This window comes from Paramormyrops kingsleyae, chromosome 8 (assembly GCF_048594095.1).
Source record: "Paramormyrops kingsleyae isolate MSU_618 chromosome 8, PKINGS_0.4, whole genome shotgun sequence".
Lineage (NCBI taxonomy): Eukaryota > Metazoa > Chordata > Actinopteri > Osteoglossiformes > Mormyridae > Paramormyrops > Paramormyrops kingsleyae.
The window spans coordinates 32382639-32401555 of NC_132804.1; the positions used below are offsets into that span (position 1 = coordinate 32382639).

The 18917-nt window shown below is 41.6% G+C and overlaps 1 protein-coding gene across 3 annotated transcripts in view; it reads left to right on the forward strand.

The window, feature by feature from the left end:
* Nucleotides 1-18881, forward strand: part of slc12a5a (solute carrier family 12 member 5a) — a 187595-nt gene extending 168714 nt beyond the window's left edge. For 2 of the 3 annotated variants that reach the window (XM_072715699.1, XM_072715701.1), the window contains 16 exons: nt 24-81; nt 754-928; nt 1302-1420; nt 1706-1804; nt 2804-2923; nt 3572-3676; nt 4021-4189; nt 4311-4506; nt 4606-4775; nt 6478-6609; nt 7510-7617; nt 7721-7846; nt 8437-8621; nt 12943-12957; nt 13481-13614; nt 13981-18881. In XM_072715699.1, the coding sequence (XP_072571800.1) occupies nt 24-81; nt 754-928; nt 1302-1420; nt 1706-1804; nt 2804-2923; nt 3572-3676; nt 4021-4189; nt 4311-4506; nt 4606-4775; nt 6478-6609; nt 7510-7617; nt 7721-7846; nt 8437-8621; nt 12943-12957; nt 13481-13614; nt 13981-14072 (2003 nt within the window). In that variant the 3' untranslated portion in view covers nt 14073-18881. The remainder of the gene's footprint in view (nt 1-23; nt 82-753; nt 929-1301; nt 1421-1705; nt 1805-2803; nt 2924-3571; nt 3677-4020; nt 4190-4310; nt 4507-4605; nt 4776-6477; nt 6610-7509; nt 7618-7720; nt 7847-8436; nt 8622-12942; nt 12958-13480; nt 13615-13980) is intronic. The other variant, XM_072715700.1, reaches the window with a different exon arrangement.
* Nucleotides 18882-18917: the final 36 nt, after the last annotated feature.

The following is an 18917-nucleotide window of genomic DNA, read 5'->3' on the forward strand; positions in this document are numbered from 1 at the left end:
TTTGCCTTCACTGTAACACTTAGACATGTCTAGTGTTTTCATGTTTGGGGCCTGCATTGAAGGAGTGGTACTGAGAGACAAGTAAGTTGTGCATCTCTTTTTGCTGTATTACATTTTTTCTGTAACACACTACATCAAGGCAGCAGAATGTTTAGTTTATGGACATTTCAATATTTAAATCAAGATAATACTTGTTGAGTCTGCGATGAGTTGGTGCCCTGTCCTGGGTTGTTCCCTGCCTTGTGCCCGTAGCCCCCAGGTTTGGCTCCGGACCCCCCGCGACCGTGAATAGGATAAGCGGTAATAGAGAAAGAGAATTCTTCAATTCAATTCAATTCAATTCAATTCAAACTACATTATTTGTCCCAAGGGTAAAAATAAAAAAGCATGTGGAGTAGCACACATGTAGCAACCATAAATATATAACAATAAACATAGAATAAAAGGACAAACACATAAAGGCATGAATGCTATGTGTTCTAATAAAGTTCCATTAAAAGTTACATTAGTTTGATGCCGAATCACTAATGTTGAGAGTTGAGGAGCTCGACAGCTTCTCCCAGGAGTAACGTAATGAACTGCGTCCAATATGTACAGATTTTTGGGAAACGTTATAAAATTCTTCGAAAATCTTATTGAAATTTTAAAGCACTTTAAAGCACAGCAAGTCTTTTATTGCTGTGCTTAGACATGAGGAAATACAGGAGAATTTGTCCCTGGGGATATGTGCACAACTGCTTATTACTTTCACAGGTTTGGTGAGGCAGTCAATGGCAATTTGGTGATTGGCACGCTAGCCTGGCCATCCCCCTGGGTCATCGTAATCGGTTCGTTCTTCTCCACCTGTGGAGCCGGGCTGCAGAGCTTGACGGGCGCACCGCGTCTCCTACAGGCTATCGCCCGCGATGGCATCGTGCCCTTCCTCAGGGTGAGTGAATCCGCAGGGCCCCATCACCCAACTCCCAGCCCACACTACAGAGGTTTCAGCTCAGCAGGGTATTAGGAGGTATTATCACAGGAGGCTGCAAAGACCACATTACACCTGATGGATCGCACGCAGTCTAGGGTCATCAGTCACCACCACGCAACACAACTGCCAGCCTGTCCCTTTCCTAGGTGAAAATCAAAAATAATTGCGACTACACATGCTGTCCATCCCCGCTGGCTTGAGGCACTGATTTATGAGCCTGTATCAAAGGGCCAAAGTAACCAACATGTGAGAAATAGACAGAGCGATAGAGGGTGCCACAGCCATCACCCATTCGTATGATTGCTTGCTAACGTCCTGGTTCTGCCGGTAGGTGTTCGGTCATGGCAAGGCCAACGGCGAGCCCACCTGGGCCTTGCTGCTCACTGCTTGCATCTGCGAGAGTGGCATCCTCATCGCCTCCCTCGATGCCGTCGCACCAATCCTCTCCATGTAAGTTTCCTCATGTGAGACCCCTCTGCCGTCAGTGAAACAAATTGTTGTGGCTGCTAGCGGTGCTTGCATCCAAGCAGAGTGCGTCAAGAAAATGATTTTTGACGTACACTGTCAAAACAACGATCGAATAGCAGTACCGTACACCCCAGCAGTTACCCCTTCTATACTGGAACATCATCAGTGAGCAAGATCCATTATTATGGATTGATCTTTTGTTTTTATTTGAATGCATTGTTTTTATGGAGTCTTTGTGTTTAGAATGGCTGCTGGTTCTTCCCACAGGTTCTTTTTGATGTGCTACATGTTCGTCAACCTGGCGTGTGCCTTGCAAACTCTCCTGCGTACCCCAAATTGGAGGCCACGCTTCAAGTTCTATCACTGGTGAGTCCCGTAGCTACTCACGAGTGCCACAGGCCAAAAAAGCCATAAAGGAGTAAATACATAACATAATGTACAACATAAGATGTATAATGTAGCACATCATAATAAAGCATAACGTGAACATCATATAACACACCAAATGTACTGGGGGCAGATTTGCGGCTCAGTGAGCTAAGCCTCTGTGACTGTGATCAGAAGGTCGCTGGTTCCAGCTTGTCCTTGGCACATCTGTGGGTCCTTCAGCAAGGCCCTTAACCCCCAGCTCCCTGCATGCTGCTATGGGTGGCTGCCCTTTGCAGCCAGCTTGCTCTCACCTACAGAGACTATGATGGGGGAGGCATAAAGAGAATTTCCCCACAGGGATCAATAAAGTATTTGTTATTATTAAATAATAAAGCATCTACCATACATATCTATACAAAAAAAGGAAGACAAAGAAACAAGGGTGAAAGCAGTGGGAAAAGTGCAATAAAAAGGTTTAGTGGCGGTCCTCTACATACTGTGCCTATTGTTTCCTGAAGGCCCTGTTTTTGTTCTGATCTGGTGTTGATACACGCCAGGGTCACACATGGTGGAGAATGCAGGCAGGGATGGTGTCGTCCTGCTACAGCATCATTCCACCTAAGACATTTGCTGGAAATACCTATAATTTTATGTCATGTAATTAATTATGAGACAGTTATTTCCTTATGAACTAATGCTTCTTAAAATAATGCAAGGAAACTGTGATAGGAATTGTAATTGGTAGGAAAAACATAGTAACAGAGTCAAATTTAGGGACATTTTAAAGGATAATACTATTTAAGCTCAAAGCAAAGTCTGTTTAAAAAGAAGGTTATTAACAGAACTGGAAAATGCATAGTGTGGTACAAAAGCATGAAACTGAAAGGGTATGGAATGTGAAGAGGCAGCTGTAGAATCAGACATAAGAACTATGCCTAGGTGTGCTGTGAGTCCTGTGCCCAGATACCTGTCCTGAGTGCTGCTTTCACCCTCCAGGACGCTGTCTTTCCTGGGAATGAGCTTATGTCTATCACTTATGTTCATCTGCTCTTGGTACTATGCCATTGTCGCCATGGTGATCGCTGGCTGCATCTACAAGTACATTGAGTTCCGTGGGTAAGTGAATTGCCAACAGCAGAGAAAATAATTTTGTAAACAGGATATGCCCCATGAACTCATATGCTAACCCAATACTCAAATGCTTATTATTATTATTATTTGTTTGTTTGTTTTTTTGTTTGTTTGTCCTCATGACCCTGACTAGGATAAGAAGTTAGAAGATGGATGGGCTATTATTGTTTTGGCAATATTCTGTTGAATATTTAATAAATTCATGTACATTAACACTGGTGTAAAGCAGTGGTCTTCAGTTTTGAACCAGCAACTTTTGATCAGAAGTTCAATTTCTTGAATAAAAAAGTATAAAAAGAGAAAATCTGTTTTTTTTTTTATATGTATCTAATTTGATTATTTATTAGCCTTTTTATTTAAAATGCAGATTTACTGTTAAAATTGAGGAATAGTCCATAATGTTACCCCCCGCGACCCAGTAGGATAAGCAGGTTGGACAATGGATGGATGGATGGAGTCCATAATGTTCCATTATGTCAAGCTCTCTGTCTCATTTTTACTTTCTGGTCTGTTACTGGTTATTTTCGCATTTGTGTTAAAATCCATCAGTCCATTCCCTGTAACCACATGTCCTATTCAGCGTTGCAGTTAAAATTCAATAACGTTATTTTTCTTGTGTTTTCCATATTCCAGTGCGGAGAAGGAGTGGGGTGACGGCATCCGCGGCCTGTCGCTCAGCGCGGCACGTTTTGCACTCATGCGGCTGGAGGAAGGTCCTCCGCACACCAAGAACTGGAGGTGAGAACCAGGCCAGATGTGTCCACCGTCGTCACTCAGCAGCAACACGAGAACAAAACATGGCAGTAATGACACATTCATAAACTGCAAGTAGCAATGAATTTGCATGTTATTAATACAAACTAATTCAAGGGGATATTTAAATTAGGACAGCATGCTGGCAATGAACAGCACTGCTGCCTCACACCTACAAGGGTGGGGGTTGAAATGCACCCCCCATGTATGTGGGATTTGCATGCTTCTCTGACTTCCTCCTGCCAGCCCTGACCAGGATAAGCAGTTATATAAGTTGGGTGGATATTAAAAGGTTTTGTGATCACGTGATTCCTTCCTCTCACTGCTAGGCCGCAGCTGCTGGTGTTGGCCGGCTTAGATGCGGAGCAGGCCGTGGAACAGCCCCGCCTACTGTCGTTAACTAATCAGTTGAAGGCAGGTAAAGGCCTGACCATTGTGGGTGCAGCACTGGAGGGCACCTTCCTCAACAACTACCCCCAGGCCCAGCGTGCGGAGCAGGTCAGACACCTGGACACTCCTATTTGTACTCCGCCTGGATGGGGCGGCTTCCAAAAGTCTGCAGTGCTTTTCCCTGTTTGCTGGGTCATTATAATTTTCTACAACTCCATGTTACATTCAGTCCCTGCGAAAGCTGATGGAGACTGAGAAGGTGAAGGGCTTTAGCCAGGTGGTCATCTCGTCGAACATCCGCGACGCCACGTCCCACCTCATCCAAGCTGGAGGGTTGGGAGGTCTACAGCACAACACTGTGCTGGTGAGCTGGCCACGGAACTGGAAACAGGTTGAGGATCATCAGAATTGGAGGAATTTCATTGGTGGGTGAAAAGCATGTGGGGTGGAGGGGGCGTGGCCCAAGCGACACATGATTCACAAAGCCCATTTTAAACACTGACAGCTTCCTTTGTCTATTGCAGAGCTCGTGAGAGAGACCACGGCTGCCCACCTGGCCCTCCTGGTACCCAAAAACATTGCCGCTTTCCCATCCAATGGAGAGCGCTTCACCGAGGGAAGCATCGACGTCTGGTGGATTGTCCACGACGGAGGCATGCTGATGCTGCTGCCCTTCTTACTGCGCCAGCACAAGGTATCGACGAGGCCGGTCATCCCACCGCCTTTGCCGGGTATTTCTCAGCTTTAGCGATTGACTGTGAATGTGGGCGGCCAGTAGTCAGGGTGTTTGCAGCTGATATGACGAGAATCTTTCTATATGCTAACAGCAGTCTTTGGAGTTTGATTGAAGTAACATACGTATATACATACATACATAGCTGTTTAGTTCCATGCCACTTATCCAGTAGAAGACTACGGTGAGTCTGGAGCCTATTCCAGGAAGCACAGGGCAGGAGACTAAACCTTTCCCATCAATCCCATACTACACATTTTCATGCACAATTGCACACTATGGGAGATTTAGAGCCACCAATTTACCTAATCATTATTATTATGAGGTGCCATTGTGCCTCTCCATAAGGCTTTCTTGGTAAGGTCCTTCAGGGGTTTACCATTGCCTTCTGCACAGTTTGAAATAGTGTCATTGCTGCTGTCTGCACTGTCCTTTAACGCTTCAGGCCAGTATAGGTGGCAGGCTTAGTGATTATTCTGCTGAGACCTGCTTGCCATCCTGACAGTAGTTAAAAACTCAGGATGCAACAGTTCCTAGCTTCCCTGATTCACACCAGACTCTACACCTAAAACGCATCATTTTTTTGGACTGTGGTAAGAAACTGGAGTACATGGAGGTAAACCAGTAAGACATGGGAACATACTCACCCCCCCCCCCCCAACTCAGACAAAGGCATTGAGGGGGCATTGATATGACAGCGCACCCAGAACTTCACAGGGACCCTTGAATATGAAAAATAGTATATAAAATAGGGTGGGGGCCCAAGGTGACATTTTGTCAGTGGGTCTAACTGCACCCCTGCCCACAGTCCTAGTAATGTAAGGCTGCAGAGCTTCACTGTCTGGTATTTGTCATATATACAGTCATTTACCAAAAAACAGCATTAGGTAATACTTACAAAGCACTATCCATCCATCTTCCGAGCATTTATCCCGGTCAGGGTTATGGGGTCGGGGGCGGCAAGGGGAGGGGGGAGCTGGAGCCTATCCCAGGAGGTGCACCCTGGATGAGAGGGGAGCAAAAAATAAATAATACCAACATCATATTACACAGTGTTCCCAAGCTGAAGAGTTATGGCTTTGCCTGTAAAGCAGTTTAATTTGCCTCTTTCTGGGGGGTCTAAAAATGCATCTGATAAAATTGCGCATAATGCTACAGGGTTGGTAATAATCCATCATTTAAATGGTTGCCTCTAATGTTATGTTGTTCAGGAAATAAAAGATGAAATAAACGAAAGACTGTTCTCTCTTGGTACATTATCATCTCTTAAAAATGCATTTGTACACCTAAATATAACCATTGTGTTTTTCCCTATATACTTACCTTCATACGAGTCTGTAAAAAAATAAAAAAATAAATAAACTAAAATATACATAAATACACTTTGATAATAGATTAAAATGTCTACAGATTCAATTGTCTGAGTTTATCCAGAGAATATGTACATGAATATTCATTCATTATAACAATAATGTGGATAGGTTAGCAAATTTGTACTATTTATGCTATTTGAATGAAGTAAAAGACACATAAAGCTTTAAGAAAAGGATGAGATGGTATTTCAGTAATAATGAAGAGGAATGGTTCCATGACAATGGCATACCTGGAGTGTGGCGGCCCATAATGCACCACTGACATGTGATCGATGTCTGTCCCTCTCTAGGTGTGGAGGAAGTGTAAGATGCGCATCTTCACTGTGGCCCAGATGGATGACAACAGCATCCAGATGAAGAAAGATCTGACCACCTTCCTGTACCACCTGCGTATCGACGCCGAGGTTGAAGTTGTGGAGATGGTGAGGCCATTTTGGAGTTTTTCTCTTCAACTCTTTGACGTTGAAAGAAAAAGCTGAATTTTACAGGGACACCAGTTTCAGGAGGTGTTTCTCAACTTCCTGCTGCCTTTATCTCTTAAACTGCATACTTGTTTTCCGCAGTGCTTTTGGTTGCTGGCTACTGTATGGTGAAACTGTATTTGAGCTTGCTTGTGCTCCATTACGTGTTCCAGGAATTGAAAATTTGCTTATCATTTACACATCTTAAACACCCCGCCGTGGCACTGAAGTCTGACAAGAGACCCAAGTGCCAGACACCTGGATAGCCTTAGGAAGTCATTTAAAGAGCTATTCCTATGATGCTGCAGATTTAGTGATGTCATCTCAGAGTTAAATGAGAATAAAAGCTTTAACTGAATGTGATGTCCACAATGACCACTTAGGGACACTAAAGGGAAATGACCAGTCTTCTGACGATCATTCATTTTTGGCGAAATCGTTATTGTATCCAATTTATTATCTTTTTTGGGAACCCAATAAGGGATTATAAAAGAAATATGATGTATATTTAGGCTTTCAGTATCATCACATAATATGAAATATTGAGTTTATATAATAAGTAAGAAGCGTGAAACCATACAATTACAGGTTACTTATTCACTTCCTCTGTTATACTGTTATTATTCTTGCTTCTGAGTAAGTAAGTAAGTAAAATTTTATTTCTAACGCACATTTCAAGAACACTGCGTGTTCACCAAAGTGCTGTATACTTCAACGCCACATAAGAACAGGTAAGTGAAAAGACAAAGGATACTGAGGCAGTTTCTCCAATGAGATCTTGGGCCTCACTGTGAATACTGATCTTTTGGCTTCAGCTAAGCACTTCCTGTCTAGCCTACTACACTGTTTCCATATTTTCAGCATGACAGCGATATCTCAGCCTACACCTACGAGAAGACCTTAGTGATGGAGCAGCGATCCCAAATCCTCAAGCAGATTAATCTCACCAAGAACGAGCGTGAACGCGAAGTAAGAAAAATATACCAGCCTGTAACTTGTATTTTTACCACCTTCTTGTTGCTTCGGCCTTGTTTGAGGCTTCCGGCTCTCGTCTCTTCATTGCTGCTCACAGATACAGAGCATCACGGACTCCTCCCGGGGTTCCATCCGTCGCAAAAACCCCAGCGCTGTGAGCACGCAGCTGAGCGTGACCGAGGAGCAGCCCAGCAGCAGTGAGCAGGAGAAGCCCGAGGAGGAGGTACAGCTTCCTCACAATGCCAGTGGTGCCTCCTCTGTGTATCGCTGCACCTCTTACGTAACCCGTCTCTCCTCTTCCTCTCCCACTTGCTCAGTTCACCCGTTTTTCAATAATATTCACTCTATGTGCTTCAGTACTTATGTTTTACTATTATGAATTTAAATATCTCATTCACATTTTATTCTTTTGGTTGACCAGTTGTCTAGAGGAATGTACTATACATTGTCAAAAAGGGAAAGATACTAAACATTACACGTATTACTAAGCATTATTCAAAGCAGCATTGATGGTAATCAAGGTAAATAATGGATAACAATAACTATTTAGTGCCTAGGTCACAGTCTTCAGGCCATTAATCAGTCTGTGTGCTTGTTTCATCCAGTGAAACCGTGGTTAGTTTCAGCCTGTAAACACTGTCAAAGGAGGGTCAGAAGGGACCATATGGCATGACATCTCATGAAGTGACAAAGGCGTCCCTCTAACAGACCCCCACCCTCTATCCACCCCGCACCCCCCCCCCCCCCCCCCCAGCCATTGTGATCTGCCTCATGCCGCCCTCTCAGTCTGTTGATGTGCCCTGACCTCAACAGGTGCAGCTCATCCACGACAAGAACACCGCAGCAACCCCAACCAGCCTGCAGTCACCCACCGAGAGCGTCGGGACCCCTGGGGACAAGGTCCACATGACGTGGACGGAGAAGTTCGATGGTGACAAAGGAAAGCCGCCCGGAGCTGGTACCCCAGAGGGCATCAAGGATATATTCAACATGAAGCCGTGAGTCAGGCATTAACTTCTTGTGCTGTTTTGTTCTGGCAACTCTGGCAGTCAGGCCTTAACTTCCTGTCCTACTGTGGTCTGTCTACTCTGGCAGTCAGGCCTTAGCTTCCTGTCCTACTGTGGTCTGTCTACTCTGGCAGTCAGGCCTTAACTTCCTGTCCTACTGTGGTCTGTCTACTCTGGCAGTCAGGCCTTAACTTCCTGTCCTACTGTGGTCTGTCTACTTTGGCAATCAGGTCTTAAGTTTCTTTCCTACTGGTGTCTGTCTACTCTGGCAGTCAGGCCTTAAGTTTGTTTCCTACTGTGGTCTGTCTACTCTGGTGGTTATGCCTTGACTTGCTTTGCTATTGTGGTCTGCACTGGCAGTCATTCCTTAACTTCCTATGCTACTGTGATCTGTGTACTCTAGCAGTCAGACTTCGACATAATTAACAAATAACAACAGTGCCTTCTGTCACTAAGCACAAAGTAAGACAGCATTTTACGAGTATGACTCCAGTGTATTTTGATGTTGTCAAGAGGTTTGAACAATTCATTAACACAATGATTAACACAATGGTGAATGATGGGTTTCACAGACACACTGCTTCAGCACCTCTTGGACCTAGAAACAAAGAGCCTCATGTACTGAAGGTTTGCTTAGAATGACAGCATTACTCCTTTTGAATTTCATTGGTCTATGGGTTGTCAGAATTCTGTATTCTGTATTCATTTTCGTTTGGAAGTTATTCGTGTTCAGGTCAAAGGGTGAGGCATCCCATTGTCTCTATTTTTAACTTGCCTATTTTTAATGGCTAATTGATTGAACTGACCTATACACAACATACTGATTAAGCTGCACAGTTGCATCCTCCCAAGAGGTTGTTGTTTGCTGCTATAATTGTTTTATGATATTTCTGTTGTTTCTTTCTATATTGCTCACCAGCGTTATTCTCCTTAGCATCAAGAGACAGAATCTTGAACTTTGAGGGAGTGGCTGCGTACTTTACCGATAGATTTCTTTATGCAGCCCAATAGACATTAATTATACCCCTAATTAACATATTTAATATCCCCATAAGCAGGGATGCACATAACTGGTACACAAGTACGCATTCACCTTTAAAAGCGATACGTGCGGCAATCGGTTGTCGTAAAAGTGCAAACGTGTGCGTATTTTATGACATGAAATTACGGCAAATGAAGTATGAATTATCATACGTAGGCATTTGTGCTGTTACAACAATCAGTTGCTGCACCCATCACTTTTAAAGATGAATGCGTACTCCCGTATGAGTTATGTGCATCCCAGTGTATAAGATCTCTTTGAATGACCTTATTGAGGTAATAAATATTTTGTGGTTGTGGATATATATATATAGTTAAGTGCCAGTCAAGGGATGAGACACCTTAACAAAGAAAAGGAGACGGCGAAAAACCTCCAACACATGACAAAATAATCAGTAAAACAAAAGCTTTATTACAAATAATACGAATAATGGCTCGTATTACAAAAGACGGAAAAATAAGACAAAATAACAAAAATAACAAGGCACAATGCGAAAGCCATGCCTCTCACAAAAGCAGCAAACGGTCATGACGACAAAACATGACTGGGCGGAGCATCATTAATGGAAGAGAGCAGCCATCTTCTCAAGGGAACAACACCCCTTTATAGAGCCGGGCACCCAATCACTGATGGCAGAAACAGGAACAATTAACCACCGCCTTCACTAGAATGTCCTGCGACACAACAGTCACAGAGCAAAGCACCGCAAATACACTGAGACATAACAATATATATACAGTATATAAATACATTTCTCAACGACTGCAAATTCAATATAAATTTGCAATCTGTTTACATGCTGTTACACTGTCACATCAAAACCACTTCAATTGAATTAATACTGGGGGAAATATGAAATATTTTCCGTGGAGGGTGGCAGGCTATAAAATGCTTGGAGAGTTTAAGTTGGGCATTCATGTTATTGGTGGTGGAGTACCTCACAAGTCAGATACAAAAATACATGTGATATTTCTTTTTTTTAAGTATCTACAGTTTTTTTGTTTTTTATTTGAGGTGAGGCTCATGGCCATACAGTAGCCTATAATATTTCTTTGTCATTTTTGATTTTATAACTCTGAGAAAGTTATTTGTATGTCATAAGCCGAAAGACATTTCAAATCATAGTAAAATGCAGTGTATCGATGTTGCAGTAAGATATCTATTGTAACATTACCGCAGTAGCATTTAATCTGGTCTCATTTGGTTCTTTGGGTGAAGCTAATAGATCAGTGTCACCAGATGAAATGTCTGCACAATTAATGTCAGCCTTGACCACTGACCTTTCTTTGGGGTGGTGACCCCTCTGTGGAACACATGACACGCTGCTGAGTTTGAAAAACCCAGCAATGTTGCCATTCTGTTCACAGCCAATCCAGTCGTTCTGTTTATCCATTCTTATTCACATACAAAATCCATAGCTTTTTAGGGTTTTTCCTCAGCATCATTCATACTAATTGTCCGCTGCCACTGCGATTGCTTTAGTATGGTAACTGATAACTAGTGGTCAACAGGGTTCCGCTAGTCCACTAACCAGTTATTAACAAAGCTAACTTTTTAGTTAGTGGGTTAGCATTTAGCTTCTGCTAAATTCAGTTTTATTAACTGTAAATCTGCTAACATTATTATCAAGTAAAGTAAATAAAGTTTAACAGTAAAAAAAAACATACATACTTGTTCCTATCTGTTGTGAGCGTGTCTGCTAGTCCATCTAGCACCCTTTGGCTGACTACTGGTAAACACAAGTCGTGATTGGTTGATATCTTGTCAGATTTAAGGTAGTCTGGGGGTAAATGTAAGTGAACGAAGATAAATTTAACTTAAACTGGGGTACCCTGAACTAAGCGGAGAACAGGGGCCTGTATCATGAAGCTGGGGGGTGTTCCACGAACCGGAATTTCTTGCTTAGCTGGATAACTTGTCGGATTTAAGGTAGTCTAAGCTATATGTAAGTGGACAAAGGTAAAGCCAGTTTAACCCAGACTACCTTAAACCCAACAAGTTATCCAGCTAAGCAAGAAATCCTGCTTTGTGGAACACCCCCCTGGATTTCTTGCTTAGCCGCATAACATGGCAGATTTAAGCTGCGCTAATTTACATTGACTTTATCTTAATTCTCTTACATTTAACATTTATCCAGCTAAGCAAAAAGTCCTGCTTCATGATACAGGTCCCCCAGTTGTATTTTCCAGGTTCTGACTGACAGGGCTATAGACCAATAAAGAGCTGAGACCCTCCTTCCTAGCTCTTTGTAAATGGTGCCATGTTTGTAGTCCCCAAGCAGCTTCACTGAGGGCAAAATGTCAGCATGGGCCAGTTGCAAAATAGGGCTTCTCTGACAAAAATGCTTGTATCTCGGAACGGAATATCATAGAAAAAAATTCAGTGCATATTTATTCTGTAGCAGACACTACAGAATCCAACGTTACCCATTTTGGGTGAGTCCTAAATATCCCCTGGTAAATAATCCCCCCAACTTGGGACTCCAGTGTTAAAATTTAAAAACAGGTTAAAATTTTAGCTCTCTATGTATGTTTTTAAGGGTTTCAGAGCCAAAAACCGCCAGCTATGTCTTAAAGGTTTCAGAGCCAAAAACTAATCCAAAGCTTAATTCATATAATGAAAGTTAGCAGTTAGCTGCTAACTTTAGCTTCTGCTAATTTTTTTGTGGTTTATTGGTTTAGTGTTATTGAATTAAACTTTGGGGTTAGTGGATTAACGGTTATCAGAGCTAATTTTTCAGTTAGCTGTGCCCACCACTGCTGATAACTCAAAACCATTTGATTGATCTATTTCAAACCCGCATTGTATGTGTGATAAACTAAAATTGAATAAATTATGAGACCGATCGCCCCAAAATTGAAGCAGCGCCCCAGAGTTATAGCAAATAAGGGCAGATTTGACACTTGATCCCATTAAGATGACCATGTGTTTATGTATATGCGTGTATATTTTCAGTATTTGTGTAGATGTATTCAATATGCAGTATTAGCTGTCAACTGCATAGTCTGCCTTTTGGATGAAATTGCAGCCCGTATCGGTCAAGACTCTCATTGTGACCAATTATAAACTCCAAATATAGACGTACAATACCTGGGAAATGCAATTTTATAAATGTGATGTTGGTTCCAGCTGGGAAAAAATGCAGTTTTGTATGATATACAACCATCCCCAAGGTTCAAAGGTACCAGAACTATTTTACATTAAACTCCTGGCATCTTATTTTATTATAATTATTAACTGGGTTGTGTTTCTCTCCTTGTCATGCCACAGGGAGTGGGAGAACCTGTAAGTATTTATTTAAGCCTTTTCAAGACATTTGTTGACATAAACACAATTAAGGGAATGTTAGGGGTTTTCATTCTGGGGGCTGCAACTGCCTGGAAGTTCATAGAGAAATGGCAGGGAGTCCACAAGAACACATTTTAAATTGATGAAATGTTGCCATGATTATCTGGTTTACAAAGAATATTCAAGGGGGGATACTTGTTATTTATTAGTTATGTATGTGATTACATCTGCCAGTGTATCCATGCCCCTCCGACGCCCCCTAGTGGTAGTGGTCCAGCGCTCCGGCCTGTTTTCATTTATGGGTCGCTGGTTTAATCGAGGTTGGAAGCCTCTTCTGTATCTCATCACAAAGCCACAGTAATACCAGAACCCCATAATAATCTAAATCTTTCAGCTTTAGACTGAAAAACATTAGACTACAACAAAGAGTCAAGAGTTTCAAATGCTGATGTTTCAGTAAGTAGTCACATGAGCATCATTTAAAAAAAAATAATAATAATTTTCCCATTTGCTCCATTAGAAACCAGTCCAATGTGAGACGCATGCACACAGCTCTGAAGCTGAATGGAGTCATCATTAAGAAGTCCCAAGAAGCCAAACTGGTCCTCCTAAACATGCCAGGACCACCCAGAAACCGGACTGGTGATGAAAACTGTATCCTTTTCCGTAGGACTGTGATGACATTTTTCATGGCTTCCGTTTGCAAAGCAGTTACATTACAATGATCAAAGACAATGATATTCCGTATTCAGAAGGAAAAACATGCCAGCCTTAAATTTCCGATTTTTTGTAATCACGTATATATTTCCCTAAACATATATTTAGTCCTACAAAAGTCATCCCTCTGGTATTTTTTTCAAAGCAATTATTTTACTCGATTTATAAAAATGGTTTTAGCTAATTTAATTTCTTTAGCAGTGCAACTTTATACTTGAGTCTGGATTTTAGACCTTAGACTATAACTTATTCATAAAAGAATCTGTTCTTTTTATGCTGGTACCTTAACTCAAACTATCTTAGACATGGAGTTCCTAGAGGTCTTGACTGAAGGTCTCAATCGGGTCCTCCTTGTGCGTGGTGGAGGACGTGAGGTCATCACTATTTACTCCTGAGAGATCGGCCCAGCATTCCACAACCCGCCCCCTTCTCTCCTCTTCATTGCTACCTCCCCACAGACTGACCCATCGCTAGCTGACCCATTCGATAGCAATAGCCCAGACGCTAGCCCTACATCGCTGTTCGCCCCATACGATGTGACACAATTCACCTTCTTACCCAACACGTTTCTTCTCTCACCAATTTCCACCATCCACTTCCCATTTGGTCTCCTTAGATGTAACTCACCGTACAACGTCATAAGCAGCTGACGGCTGAGGTGCCACTGGCCCTGTCTCTCACTTCTCCTGTGGCTGATTAATGAGGCTTCGGCTTGCCTGTTTACCAGCTGTCTAGTCATCGCATAATACATCAGCACATATCACAGATGCCAGCCAGTCCTCTGCCATTCAGCTGCCAAATACCTACACTGTTGCTCCAGACACAGCCAGGAGGTGCGTACTTCTCTCCCCATCGCTCTACCTGCCCTGCCACTCAGACTGGTATTTGTGGAAGGGGTTCAGTGGGAGTTTGAGATCATGGGGAAAATTTCTCCCCCCAATATTTCGGTTGATTTCGGTTTGATATTAAACGAGGCATTTTCAGCAGACATTTCAGGAGCGTTGAGAAGGATTTGTGGATTAAAATGGCTTTAGGGAAGTGAAGATTCTTTGGGGAATGTCATCTGTTATGTAGTTGTCTTCCTGTAAAATGCCTGTGGTGGAGTTCAGTTACCCCAAAATGATTCGTAATTCGAAGAAAACTCGCCATAACTTCCCCTGCACTTTCCCGGTACCCCCCAGTCTCAGTTGCTGTGTGACGGGGAGCCATTGCGACCAACTGGTGCAGACAGTGAAAGAACAGGAGAGTCACTGCCATATATGAGGTTTCCTCTTTGGGAATGGCGAATCTTCCCATTGGCAGCTTATGTGCCATGGTCAACCCTACTGTCAAGAGGTTCCATGACGCAAGTCAGAGTGGACATGTCAGGTGGCACCCAAGGAGTGTCCTGCACGGTTCCGGTCCCTAAGATTCATCCTTGAACGTTACACATTAGATGGCTGCCAGATATATGCACTGACTGTGTTTTGCTTTCATTCTCGGAGCTATACCTGTACTCTAAGTGGCGCAGACCTCAACGGCCATGAAGTTGAGCACCAGTAAATGCAGTGCCAAAAATGCCTGGGAAAGGGACACACCGTCGCACAGCAAGACGGCATTCTTGCAAACCCCTGTGAAGGACAGAAGCAAGAGCAAGAAAGTGTGCAATCCTGATGTCAACATTTCTGTGAGATGCATCCACCCCTGACCCCATTTGCGGATTTCTGTAAATAGTGTACAAACTCAGATGCATAGTTAAATATCAATGTAGTATTTTTGTGACTAAGAGCTTCAAGCACATGCAGTGTTTCGAAGCGGCTTTGTTCTTCTCACTATAGTAAATGTTACGGTATCTTTGACACATCTGAATGGTTATACACTGTGCATTGAGTGATTGCTCCACTGTGCAAATGAAAATACTTCACGTGAATTAGGTGGCACATTGAACATGTCTCCTACAGAAAATCCAGCAGTGACTAATCGCACTACATTTGCAATGTGTATAAAGACACCAGCTATACAAAAATGATTTATACAAAAATTAATTCTATAAAAGTTTATAAAGTCTATATAAATATATCTTGGACTATTAGAAATTATAGATAACTGACCATTAATATATTTTTTAAGATAAACATTTATCTATTTATTTATTCATGTATTTATTTATTTATTTATTGGGAGTATATTGCCAAACATAGTCCTGTCTGTTGAGCCATATAAAAATTATTTTAATATATTTACCCTAATGATATGCAACAGATGTCAATTGGCATATCGGAATCAAATACAGAATTATGTGGTTATCCTACATATGCAGAAGCTAGGGATGTATTACCAAACATATGGAAAAGCTTTCAGTACTTGTTCAAATAACTAATAGTTTAGTTAAAAGTTATTTAAATTATAAAATCTTTGGAACAAATAGCAGTTACTATTAACAATAAATTTTCAATGAGATTTCCCAGAATGCCCATCTGGGAATATAGGAAACATGTGCTCCTATTTTAAAATGAATGTACAAGTAGTTAATATGGACACATCTCTTGTTTTATTTTTATACAAATCCTATATGAGTAGATTTCATATAATATTATTAATTTATTATTAGCGAACAATCGCAACTATGTACTCTGAAGGGAAGTATGAGGCATGGTACCCATACCTGAGTATATAAAAGAGTTTTTATGAGGAGAAATTATTTATAGAGCTGTTAAACAAGGGATTTTTATGTTTGTTTGGGTAAATCCGGTGACATGGCTAAAAATATAAACATATACAAAGAAATTGTTGTTGCAAATGCTGCTAATATAAATAATGAAATTCATATAATACATAAAGTATACATAAATAGAGAATTCTCCCAGAGCTACTTATCAATGTATGTGGTGTGTATAATTTTACCAAACCAGGTTTGATTTTGAAATATAAGAGCTTTTTCCTCAAAAGAAAATATCAAGTATTAACTTATGATGTAAAGTTAACCCATGGAGCCAGGGAGCAACTGAAGTCCCCACAAGTGAAATTATTTAAGGTGTTTTTCGTTTTTAACTGAAGCTGTGAGAATGTCCCCTTGCCACAGATCTGGAGCGATTGTTCCATGCGCTTCACATTCCTAGGTTGCATCTGAAGTTACTCCCTTCGGTTTTGCTTCAAAGCTCCTCGAAGACTGCTGTTGTTGGATTTCTGCGTTTAAACAGCTACACTGTTTGCACTCTTTGTCCATCGGCATACGCTTAACGTCGATAAACAGAAAACTGTGGTAATATTGACTCGCATGCATCTGGAGCTGTAGTTCCTTTGCCTGAAGTGGATATCTGATATCAAATTTAATGAAATTGAAAGACAACAGGAAATTTGTAGTCTGGACTAAGCTTTTCTTTCCAATTCAGGCCAATGCAAATGCAAGACACACTTTGCCAGAAACCTGTGTTTCATCTACATCAAACGTCATCACATTTTTAATGAAGTACTACCTGACGCTAAATGCTACTCACAATTATTGCTAGATTACTAGGTGGTTGGAGGGAAAAAAGACAATGAATTTGCTTAGTTAGTGTTTTACAATTCCCTTTTGCATGGTATTTGTGGCTGTGCTTGTTTCTGTGGTTCCTTTGATGTGGCAAATTTAAGTGTAAGACAGGAAAGCATGGAGAGAGAGATGCCCGCTGGGCACAGTGCCGCTGGGCACAGTGTTGCTGGCCGGTGTCCTTGTGGGGACTTAGGAAAAGTGTGATCACAGTATTGTATTCAGTCCTGTCTTATTGTTATTTACATAATGTAACAGAGATGAATGAGTATTGTAAGAAGGGGAGTGAATGCTCCTGAAATTTTCACCAGTCAGGCTTTGTATATAATGCTGCAGGATATTAGAGCTTTTTCTCACAATTTGACCTTCTTTGTTTTATTATTGTAAATGTATCCTTAGGAAGATATTTTATTGGTTTAGTGCAAGTATTTTCTTTTTTTAATTTTGCCTAGAAAGAGACGTTAACTTGCTAACTGTATTGTATGAAATATGAATATCTATCATTGTGGTTACATTAATAAACAGAAGAACTGACAGAATGTTCCTGCCGTGCTCTGAAAGATTCATGCTTTTTTAGAAATAAAAAAAATCTCCTCCGTGATGGCTGTGAGACACACCGAAAAGCACTTTATACAGGGCTTAACTTTTTGTAGATAAAGAACTATACATTTATGAAGCGGGAATAAGCAAAAAAAAAGTCCCCTTTTGTGTCTTTCATTTAAATAGCTATCTTAACCGTAATCTCCCCCTAGTGGACGCAGTGCATAATGCAGGCTGTGACCACGATGCCGAACTTCGGAAGAATACACATGTGCAATTCTTTATTAAGTGCAAAACCTATTATTTTAACTCCTGTAACAAAAGGGTGCTTGAGATGAAAGACGGGGCTTGTAATGACAGGAGTTATTTTCCATGATCACATTTCCTGTGCAAATGACAGAGACAAAAAGGCACACTTCAAAGTCATGTACTTGTAACATTACATGTCATTAGCTGTGTTGTGAACCACCTGTCACAAGCATCTCACAACCCTCCAGAAACCCACCCCTGATCTCTCTGCACTGTATTCACATGTGGTTGCAGTATAATTCTTAAATATTGATCAAAGACTATAAATGAGCGCTTCCAGAATGGGCCTGGGCTTTGCTGGAACTGTGTCTACTGACCCCACAGCCCATCCTCCCTACCGTTGTAGCACAGTAACCCCCCATCCCCAAATATCTGCAATGGGACACTATCTCAGCACTCTCTCCCTTTTATCTATGGGCGGGGGACAGACCATCAAAATTAATCGTGGTAAGGGCTGTAGTGTTACACTTGCTGCCTGATTCCGTTTGGAAAGGTAGCCAAGTCCAGGGAGATCTGGTCCACTAGATACCCACCAAGAAGCAGAGGACTCTCTGCATTCTTGCCCCCGGTCGGCCCCCTACTGCAGCTCCAGCACAGCGCCAGGCCCCTTCGTTTGTGTCACTTGATGCATGCTTCTGATTAATTAGGTGTATGTTACTCTTATTACTGTCTTTATCCACATTCTGTATTTTATTTTTCACTTGTTGATTTAGCTACAATACAGGCTTGTAATTGTGAGCTCTTTTTAAAAAATATATATATAAAAAAATTGGTCAATCAGTGGAATCGTTTATCAATATGTCAGCTACAGGCTTGTTTTTTTGTTAAATAAAACAAAATATATATATATGGAAGTAGTTTGTTTTCATTATTCAAAAGATTA